Source organism: Argentina silus (genome assembly GCF_951799395.1).
Source record: "Argentina silus genome assembly, chromosome: 18".
Taxonomy (NCBI): domain Eukaryota; kingdom Metazoa; phylum Chordata; class Actinopteri; order Argentiniformes; family Argentinidae; genus Argentina; species Argentina silus.
In genome coordinates this window covers 16,942,152-16,953,753 of record NC_139672.1, presented here as the reverse complement: position 1 = coordinate 16,953,753, position 11,602 = coordinate 16,942,152, and the positions used below count along the sequence as shown (strand labels likewise).

At 46.1% G+C, this 11,602-nt stretch overlaps 1 protein-coding gene across 1 annotated transcript in view; it reads right to left on the bottom strand.

The window, feature by feature from the left end:
• Positions 1-9,869: 9,869 nt before the first annotated feature.
• smim28 (small integral membrane protein 28) overlaps positions 9,870-11,602 on the bottom strand; it is a gene marked incomplete at both ends in the record, with an annotated part of 2,025 nt that continues 292 nt past the window's right edge. Inside the window, one exon of the mRNA XM_083690336.1 lies at positions 9,870-10,283. Coding sequence (XP_083546462.1) covers positions 9,870-10,283 — 414 coding nt within the window. The remainder of the gene's footprint in view (positions 10,284-11,602) is intronic.

Below are 11,602 nucleotides of genomic sequence, written 5' to 3'. Positions count from 1 at the left end.
GTACCAGGCCTATCAAGCCTACCTGGCCTATCAAACCTATCAAGCCTACCTGGCCTATCAAGCCTACCTGGCCTATCAAACCTATCAAGCCTACCTGGCCTATCAATGCTACCAGGCCTACCTGGCCTATCAAACCTATCAAGCCTACCTGGCCTATCAAGCCTACCAGGCCTACCTGGCCTATCAAGCCTATCAAACCTATCAAGCCTACCTGGCCTATCAATGCTACCAGGCCTACCTGGCCTATCAAACCTATCAAGCCTACCTGGCCTATCAAGCCTACCAGGCCTACCTGGCCTATCAAGCCTATCAAACCTATCAAGCCTACCTGGCCTATCAAGCCTACCAGGCCTCTGTCTGTGAGCTTCTTCGGGGTGTTCCTGCTGAGCGATCTCGTACACTGTTCCTCTAACTCTACAGCCGACATGTCTCTCAACCTCTGTAAGACAGACTGCAGAGGTAAGCCAATACAAATCACCCTCCACAGGGGAGGCTGGTGGAGGTAGACATCAGAGGACGGGCCCAGAGGAGACAGAGTAGAGATCAGAGGACGGGATACCATTCCTGATTCCGGCCCATGCATTACAATGAGCCCGTCCTCTGATGTCTACCTCCACCAGCCTCTCCTGATCCTCAACCTGTTTGTCAAGGTGTAGTGTATGAATGAATGAATGAATGAATGAATGAATTAACTAATTAATTAATGTTATGTATCGTTGTGTCATGCCACATTATTTGGTTTATTTGACACAGATTTTCTAATAAATCAAAGTATAGACCTTTATATGTTTACATGCAATGTTTAACAGATTTTAAGTGATAGTCTGATTGATCTACTTAACACACAGTTCTAACCTATTTACCTAAACCACTACTCACCCATATTGACTGTGCCACTCCCCCTCCAGCCTTCCTGGACGATGACATCAGCGATGACATCGCTTGTTTTGTGAAGACTTATGCCTGGAAGTAAGTCAGCTCTACTTCCTGTTTCCATCAGAATGACCTGATCCATGTGCTCAGTATAAAGTAACAATAAGAAAACAAACATTGAAAAGAGAAGAGAGAGAGAGAGAGAGAGAGAGAGAGAGAGAGAGAGAGAGGGAAAGAGGGAAAGAGAGAGAGAGAGAGAGAGAGAGAGAGAGAGAGAATGAGAGAGAGAGAGACACAGAGAATGAGAGAGAGAGAGAGAGAGGGAAAGAGAGAGAGGGAAAGAGAGAGAGAGAGAGAGAGAGAGAGAGAGAGAGAATGAGAGAGAGAGAGAGACAGAGAATGAGAGAGAGAGAGAGAGAGGGAAAGAGAGAGAGGGAAAGAGAGAGAGAGAGAGAGAGAGAGAGAGAGAGAGAGAATGAGAGAGAGAGAGAGAGAGAGAGAGAGAGAATGAGAGAGAGAGAGAGAGAGAGAGAGGGAAAGAGAGAGAGAGAGAGAGAGAGAATGAGAGAGAGAGAGAGAGAGAGAATGAGAGAGAGAGAGAATGAGAGAGAGAGAGAATGAGAGAGAGAGAGAGAGAGAGAGAGAATGAGAGAGAGAGAGAGAGAGAGAGAGAGAGAGAGAGAGAGAAAGAGAGAGAGAGAATAACACCAGTGATGTCACACATATTAATAGACAAGTAGACAATAGGATGCAAACAAATGTTGAAAATATGTTTATATAGAATTGGGAAATGGTGTACAAATAAATGTACTTTTAAATCGTATTATTTATTTATTTTCCGTATAAGATACAATGAGGACAATATGTAGGCTATGCGGAAAACAAAACAATAATCTGTATTTATCTATTTTGTATTGCAGGAAGCACTTGAATCGGAGGTTTTCCAGGAATAAGGCCCGCAAATGTAAAAGAGCAATTCCAGATTATTTTTGCAAATGATCAGCCAAAGCATTTTTCTATTTCTTTCTCTTTCATATATCAATCTATTTGCTGCGTCCCATTTCTCCACCCTTCTCCTGAAGTATGCACTTCCCCACATGAAATGAGCATTGCATGCTTCAGGAAACGGGTGGAGAAACTGGAGTTATCTATCAGCAGCTCCACCTCGAAAAATATAATACCCTCCATCGCCTCTAGATGGCGTGCTAGGAGAGGTTATATCCCTTATCCCTAATGTTACAACAGAGCTGAAGAGAGGCGTTCTACCATTATCCTCCAGAAGGTGGCACCACTAGTCTCCCCTCCTCCCTTCCCCTTGCCCCCTCTCACCCTCCCTCCCCTTCATTCCTCCCTCCCCTTCCTCCGTCCCTCCTCCCCTCCCTTCATTCCTCCCTCCCCTTCCTCCGTCCCTCCTTCCATCCCTCCCCTTCCTCCGTCCCTCCTTCCATCCCTTGTCCCGTCCCACTCAGTGAGGACAGTCTCCTCCTAGTACTATAGTTGTACTAGAAGTCAGACTACTATCGTACGAGGAGTCAGACTACTATCGTACGAGGAGTCAGACTACTATCGTACGAGGAGTCAGACTACTATCATACGAGGAGTCAGACTACTATCGTACGAGGAGTCGGGCTACTATCGTACGAGGAGTCAGACTACTATCGTACGAGGAGTCAGCTGTAACAACTTTTCCTACTTTGACCAAAAAAAATGAATAAAAGCACAATAAAGACTGTTGGTCTCCAGTGTCTTTACTTCTTACAGTTTAATAATATCAATATGTGAATGTTGGGACGTCGTGTGCATCTAAGCTCCTGTGCATCTAATCTAAAAATGTCAATAACTGTGGTGGGTTATTATTAATAGTGGCTTGGCAAAAAAATAAAACATATATATATATATATATATATATATATATATATATTAAAACTAAGTACGACCAAAACACAAACATTTCATGGCTGTCGAAAAAGTAGTTTGCTGTGTGAGATGACAATCTCTGACAGCCTCACAGAATATATTATTATTGTTATTTTTAATAAATATCCTAGCAGCTTATCTCACAGAGATCCTTCAAGAGAAGCAGAGGAAATTTAAAGAGGCATAAATGATTGTTCTGGTTCTGTTCTGAGTGTCACAGCCGATGCTGTGGGGATTCCTTCAAGCCGTCCCTGGTCAACACAGTAAAACATGGACTCCAACGGTTCTCATCATCTGGAGGTGATCTGTGCTGAGTTACGTGGCAGGTTGCCACAACAGGTACATTACAATGGTCAGTTAGTCTGACCTTGGAGTATTTCTCAACACTAAGGAGGAAAAAGACTTCCAAGGTTACACAAAGAAATAGGAAAAGAAGGTAATTAACAATCTTAATTAACAAGGTAATTAACAATCTCAGCATGCACAGTATGTAATGTCCCGTCCTGTGCATTAGTGTTGTTTGTTGTTTCTTTGTTTTTGTTGTTCATTTCTTTCCTGTTTTACTCACGTTTTCGTTTCTGTCACCTCGTTGTCTGCCCTTGTGTGTTTTCCCGCTTGTGTGATTGTCTACCCCGCCCCGACTGATTTTATCTGTTCCTTCCCATCATTCCCTGTGTATGTAGTCTGTGTATATAGTCTGTGTATATAGTCTGTGTATGTAGTCTGTGTATATAGTCTGTGTATGTAGTCTGTGTATGTAGTCTGTGTGTTCCTCTGTCTCATTGCCAGTTCGTTTATTGTGCCTCTGTGTCAATACATTCCAGCAATTTCCTTCGTGTCTAGTTTTCATGGTTTTGATCTTTGAGTGTTTTTTTGACTTCACCTTTTTGCCTCTCCCTGTTGGACTATCTGCCTTGATCTTGGTTTTGACTACCTGTGTACCGTACTCTGTTTTGCAGACCCCTTTCTGGATATACACTACCTATTGACTGCCCACCTGTGTACCGAACCCTTTTGCTAGTAAAACTATTCTTTTGGATCAAGCCTGTGTCCTGAGTCGTGTGATTGAGTCCTCTGCTTTACTACTCATTATTATATATACAGTACTGTAGGACACTGGTTATACTATATTGAGGTAAAATTGCACTGCGGTTGAACGAGTGGTTTATAAGGCGAGAGCAGAATAAGGCGAGGTTACAGTATTAGCTGCACACACACCCGTATGAAAGGTGCACCGTGACCTATTTTTTAAATAAAGACCTAGTTTACTTTATTTATTTGTCAAATAGAAAGACAAGGTTGTAGGCAGTTAAAAAACAAAACAACAACACGGTGAGCAGAGTAGGCAGAGGAAACGTCCCACGTTGGCACGGCAACAGAGGCACAGGCTGAAGAACAGGAAACGTAACACAATGTTGCTCTTCTGCACCTGTACAGGGTTGGTGAATAACTTGTTGGATGTAAACAGACCTCTCTAATTGTCCACTCAGGTTTCATTCCTTGACAACAGCCACGTAAAGCCTTTAATTATCTTGAGCTGTGAAGCAGCTAATGCTCCAACCTCATGAATGTGGTGCAGTTATTCACTCTTCCAGATCCAACTGCTGTAAATGCTGTTATTGTTGTATTGTCTATGGTCTGTATTGTTCATTTCTGCTGTGCCCTTTGCCTTCTCCACGGCCAACCAGCTCCCTTGGTGGGACAACCCTGGTGAATGCTCTTTAAATGCAACCTCCCCTCCTCCCTTCCTTGAAGAAATCACTGATCTGAACATGACTGAACTGGTGGAAGTGATGCAGTGGGAAGCTTGCTTTGACCAGTCTAATCACTTTAGATCCTCAAGGAAAGGAGGAGGAAGGATGCATTTTGAAAGTATTGGAACAGGGCCCCTGTGTGTATATATATACTACAGTAGGGGAAGCTTCACACCCATCACTCTGCTCCTGGTCTGTACAGCATCAACCCAGAACCTGTAGCCTAGTTGACACCAGTCTACCTACAGTACACCTGGTAGATCCACGGCTGGTAAGAACTTTTTTGCACCACATTCCAAATTCCAAATCAGTTTAAATCACCAACTGCCAAAGAGTTCTGGAACACTCACCACCCAGAGTGCCAAGTGTTCTATGTGGTGTTTACCTAGCAACAATACTTTGATTGGCTACAAAATGGAGCATCATAATTTATGCATTTTTGGTGAATAAATTCCCCCTTGGCAGTAAATGAGTTAACAGTGTTGTTTACTTATTTTTCATGTTGTAAAGCACTTTGTGACAACATTTACATTTTACATTTACATTTACATTCATGGCATTTAGCAGACGCCTTTATCCAAAGCGACTTACAACAAATACATTTGTCTAAGTAAGTGAATCACTTATCCATCAGTCATAAGAAGAAGTAATCTATGCTAGGACCAGGGGCTATAGGCAGTCACAATGCTAGAAGAAGGAAGAATTACTGGAAGAAGACTGTCTTTCAATGGTGTGATACATTTTGATGGGATATCTATTCTCTCTCTCTCTCTCTCTTTCTCTCTCTCCCTCCATCTCTCTCCCCTCATCTCTCCCTCTCTCTCCCTCTCTTTCTCTCTCTTTCTCTCTCTCCATCTCTCTCCCCCCATCTCTCTCTCTCTCTCCATCTCTCTCCCCCATCTCTCTCTCTCTCTCTCCCTCCATCTCTCTCCCCCCATCTCTCTCTCTCTCCCTCCATCTCTCTCTCTCTCCCCCCATCTCTCTCTCTCTCTCCCTCCATCTCTCTCCCTCATCTCTCTCTCCCTCTCTCTCTCTCTCTCTCTCTCTCTCTCTCCACAGAGACAACATAGAGGACATGAAGATGCAGCTGGTGTTGTCTGTGTGGTTGGCAGCAGCAGCCCTGGTGCCCAGTCTCGGTCTGACGGAGGGGAGGCGGGTCTCTGAGTGTGAACTGATGGGGAAACTACAGGAGGCTCTGCATGGACAGACTGGCACACCTGGGAGGACCACGGCCACGGAGGATAGAGCACTGACCTTAGGTGCGTTACACACACACACACACACACACACACACACACACACACACACACACACACACACTCACACGCACACTCACACACACGCACACACATGCACACACGCACACACGCAGACACACACACACACACAGGCACGCACGCAGGCACGCACACACGCAAACACACAGACAGACACACACACACACACACACACACACACACACACCATGTGCAATAAAACAATAGTTCAGATGTTTTTTGCTTGTTCCGATCTCTCTTTCTATCTCTTTTCCTCTGCCCCCCCCTCATCCCTTGCTTTCTCGCTCCCTCGCTCCCTCTGTCTCTACATCCCTTCCTCTGTTCCACTCGGACTCCCAGACATGCTCGGTGTGGTTGTGTGCAGTGTAGGGAACATCTCTGGCTTCGACACCAGCCGTGTGAATCACGTGACAGAAGAGACACAGGACTACAACCGGCAGAAGAGGGAAGCCAGCATAGAGGGGGACTCAAAAGAGTCCAAGTCAGAGATCGATAGCATCGAGGGAGACTCAAAAGAGTCCAAGTCGGAGAGCGACAGCATAGAGGGGGACTCAAAAGAGTCCAAGTCAGAGAGTGACAGCAGAGAGAAAGACTCAAAAGAGTCCAAGTCGGAGAGCGACAGCAGAGAGAAAGACTCAAAAGAGTCCAAGTCAGAGAGCGACAGCAGAGAGAAAGACTTAAAAGAGTCCAAGTCAGAGAGAGACAGCATGGAGAAAGACTCAAAAGAGTCCAAGTCAGAGAGAGACAGCAGAGAGAAAGACTCAAAAGAGTCCAAGTCAGAGAGCGACAGCAGAGAGAAAGACTCAAAAGAGTCCAAGTCAGAGAGCGACAGCATGGAGAAAGACTCAAAAGAGTCCAAGTCAGAGAGAGACAGCAGAGAGAAAGACTCAAAAGAGTCCAAGTCGGAGAGCGACAGCAGAGAGAAAGACTCAAAAGAGTCCAAGTCAGAGAGAGACAGCAGAGAGAAAGACTCAAAAGAGTCCAAGTCAGAGAGCGACAGCATGGAGAAAGACTCAAAAGAGTCCAAGTCAGAGAGAGACAGCAGAGAGAAAGACTCAAAAGAGTCCAAGTCGGAGAGCGACAGCAGAGAGGAGGAGTTCGACGTGGAGGGGTCAGAGATTGAGTGTGAGGAGGAAGATGACGCGGGTAAGGACGAGGAAGAGGAGCGTGAGGGGACTGTAGCGAGTGACAGCAACGATTCTAAAGAAGAAGGGGATGAAAGCAAGTCTGATGAAAAAGAGAAAAACAGGGGGACGAGAGCTGTCAACAGTCAGAGGAGAGGAAGAGGAGACCACAGCAAGGCACTGTGGGATGCTAGGTCCTCCCCCAGCTTCTACGGTGTGTTTCAGCTGAGTGATGCCCGGGCCTGCAGCTCGGGGTCTGCCCCGTCACCCAACCTCTGCAGGACAGGATGCAGTGGTGAGACTAACGTCCTTCTGTCACTAAAATGGTCCTCTGTGGCTCAGTTGGTAGAGCATGGCGCTAACAACGCTTAGGTTGTGGGTTTGATTCCCGCTGGGGCCATATATACTGAAATGTATGCACTCACTGCAATGTAAGTCGCTTTGGATGAAAGCGTCAGCTAAATGGTGTATATTATTATGTTAAATTAATTATTAATTAATAAATTATTATATTATTAATCTCTGCAGCACCATCATGTCGACATGTTGAATGTGCTGTATATGGTGGGTTGAGGTGGGTTTCCCTAACCCTGACCCCAACCTTAACCTTAACCTAACCCCAACCCTAACCCTGACCCCAACCCTAACCTTAACCTAACCCCAACCCTAACCCTGACCCTAACCCTAACCTTAACCCTGACCTTAACCCTCACCCTAACCTAACCCCAACCCTAACCCTAACCCTGACCCCAACCTTAACCTAACCCCAACCTTAACCCTCACCCTAACCTTAACCTAACCCCAACCTTAACCCTCACCCTAACCTTAACCTAACCCCAACCTTAACCCTGACCCTAACCTCACCCTAACCCCAACCCTAACCCTGACCCTAACCCCAACCCTAACCCTGACCCCAACCTTAACCCTGACCCTAACCCCAACCCTAACCCTGACCCCAACCCTAACCCTGACCCTAACCCTGACCCTAACCCTAACCCCAACCCTAACCCCAACCCTAACCCTCACCCTAACTCCAACCCTAACCCTCACCCTAACTCCAACCCTAACCCTCACCCTAACTCCAACCCTAACCCTGACCCTAACTCCAACCCTAACCCTAACCCCAGCCCTAACCCTAACCCTGGCCCTAACCCTAACCCTAACCCTGGCCCTAACCCCAGCCCTAACGCTAGCTCATGGCTAACCTATGTGTCTGTCCTTCAAGCCTTCCTTGATGATGACATCACTGATGACATCGCCTGTTTCATGATGATTCATGCGTGGAGGTTAGTGACCTACAGACATCATTTCATTATTTCAAATCAATTGAAGTGAGCAACAATTGCAGTGATTGATTTTGGGAATATTTAATTGATTAATGAAGGCCTATTTATCAAATCAATGTCCCTGTGTGTGTTATAGGGATTATCTGAGGACACCAGGTGGATGTGACAGAGTGTGTCCTTCTGACTACGGCTGTAACAGATAGACCACACGCACGCACGCACGCACGCGCTCTCCTTTCCTCTTCTTCTTCCTCTCTCTTTCGCTCTTTGACAAAAATAAATGATTCCTATGATCAGAAGGAGTGTCACCCCGACACCCCAGCAACTGCTAGAACTGCAGCCTACTACTACTACTTCTGCTTCTGTTCGGCAGAGGACTCAACGTGACCCAAACTGTGTTCTGAACTCCTATATTCCATACTTCTTCTCGCTACGTACACAGAGTGTTACAAATGATTCTTGAATTCTCCCGTTTTGAAAAGTACTCTGAGGTAAAGCGGCGCTACCACTCTGAGGTAAACAGAATGTCGACAGAATAAACATGGTTTTTTTCTTTTCTTTGCATCATCAGCTGTTGTCAAGGTGGTTGATTTACTAGCCTAAATATGACACTAATCCTATCACTTACTATGATTGGTGTGTGTGTGTGTGTGTGTGTGTGTGTATGTGTGTGTGTGTGTGTGTGTGTGTATGTGCGGGCGTAGGAAGGTATCCTAGTCTCACAGGCCTCTCATATTTCACACACACACACACACACACACACACACACACACACACACACACACACACACACACACACACACACACACACACACGTGCACACGCACACACATGTACAAACACACACCATCTGGATCTACTTAATATTCTTTATTAAAAAACAAAATAGAACACTTTATACAAACATATCTTTTTTCACTTGCATATCTTGTACAAATTACTATAAAATAAAATAAAAATCTGGTAGGTTAAGTGCTACAATTAACTACATACTGTATGGTTAGAACTGCATTTTGACTGTAGTGTGCTGCTGGCGTCACCAGAGAAATGTCATAAGAGTAGAATGTAAACCTACTTGACTATATGTGACGTCAAGGAAAATTCAATGAACCTGGACTACACATGTTGTAGTGTTGTTTCAAATGTCACATTATTACATTATTGCTGTAAGATTCCTGCGCTTTGTACATTGCCATCCTGTAGTCAAACGGCAAACATATTTATAGGCTAAAGCAAGGTCTTATGTTTTGAAGCAATCCAATGAATCGCCCCTGGGAAGGACTTGTTAGTCCTTTCACAATCGCTAAATCTGCCTGCCTGCCTGTCCGTCTGTCCGTCTGTCAGCTTGTCTGCCTGTCTGTCTGCCTGTCTGTCTGTCTGTCTGTCTGTCTGTCTGTCTGTCTGTCTGTCTGTCTGTCTGTCTGTCTGTCTGCCTGTCTGTCTGTCCCACTGTCCAGCCGCGTCCTTTCGCGCCAGTCCTTTCCTTGAGCATCAGGTAAGTCGGTCAGTCTGCCGCTGTTCAGCCGCGTCTCCACCCCACACCCAACTTGTTCGTTGGAGTCAAACTCCTTTCGTCCCCCCCCCCTCTCCTCCCCCCCTCCCCGCCTCCTCCTCCCCCCCTCCCCGCCTCCTCCTCCCTCACACGAAGCGGCCGCTGGACTTGATCTCAGGGCACAGCCTGGCCTCCAGGTCCTCTACCTTCATTGACTCGGTGTCCCGGGAGCTGGAGGAGAGGCTGGCGGCTCGGGTGATCTTGGTCAGCGTCTCCTCGTATGGCGGAGGCAGGTACACCATCAGAAACACCCCGTCCGACGCCTCAGAGCTGGTGCTGGTGTGCCGCTCGTCGTGGCCGGTAAGCGAGGAGAGGAACTCGGCGTCCTGGAGGTCGAGGGCGACGATGCTGGAGGGGTTCAGCTTGTTGCAGGAGCGTCGGCGGTAGGCCAGAAGGACCAGGAGGCCCAGCATAAGCAGGGAGGCCACCGGGAGGACGACGTAGAGGACCAGCTCCGACCTGCCCTCCTCGCCGCGGTTCAGCTCGTTCCAGTGGTAGCCCTGGAGAATGAAGGGAGAAACATGTTAGAAATTGTTAGAAACTCGAGATTAAAAAAAAAAAAAAAAAAAAAAAGCTCTAAAAAGTAGCCCCGCAATGATCGTTATGTTGAAACATGAAATTCTGAAATGAAAATCTCAACCGTTATGTTGAAAATATGAAATCTCTTGCAGGTCTGTTTTTATCTTGTTGTTGTAGTTGTTGTTGAGAAAATAAACAAGTCATTAATCACAAAACGAAAATATGAAATCTTTCACGATGCGAAACGTAGGATCCATTCAACATGTCGGCTATCCTTCACCGAGCACGGCAGAATCACAACAGAGTTCTACAGACACTCAGGAGAGGCTGTCTGAGGTTACCTGCATGTTCCACCGTCAGTAGACTACGGCTGCCTGCCTGTCCCAAATTCAGCCGCCACATCGGCCTCAGATAGCTTAATGCTGCCCACCTGGGTCCCATCAACACTGCCTCCATCTGAGAACCCCGGTCTTTGATTGTCTATTTCCCTGAGATGAACTTTATTGCGCTAACAAGCACTGAGACCAATGCACCGAGCACTCTTAGTGCTGAAATCGAAGACTTGATAGAGAATCTCAGGCCAGTCCACTCACGAAAACAGGAGGAGGCACTTCAGCACCGCTGCCTGTGCAGCGGTATCGTGCAGTTCAGCACCGTGGACAGCGCTCTCGATAAGACAGTAAGTAGATAGACGCAGTCTGGCTCCTAAAGCCGACAGGCACAAAACGACGTATGAGAATCACACGTCGGGGACCAGGCTACAACAAGCAGGAGAGCTGTGTAGTCGAACATCTGCACCACGGAAAACGCTTTACCTCAGTGAAAGTAGCCTACTCTGTTGAGACCTGCAGGCTTCTCCTAGACCGAATTTTTAAACATTTTTAAAACCGGTAAAAAATGATTGTGGCTGGTCAGCTCTTTTGAAGGAAAGTGAGTTTCATATACACGAAGTCTAAAGAAAACAACGCGTTTGACTGGGAACCACTTGATAGAAGTCATACAAGCAGACCCTAACACGCTGGAGCTATACCAAATTGTATAAATTATTTCACATCGTGTGAAAATTAAGAACAAAGACAAACCACTATCCATCAAATAATATCAACATATATAGAATAATACTAGTGAATATTAGGTTATAGATCCAGCCTGTTGATTGTGCAACACACAGTCGTGCTCATCCACAATTTCGTTTTTAGCGTCTTTTTTTTTCTCTTTCTTGTTTTGCTGTAATAATCCCGTGTTTTGTCTGGCTTGCCTCGCAGTAGGCTACATGGAGAGTAGACCCTGTCCCCTGCTG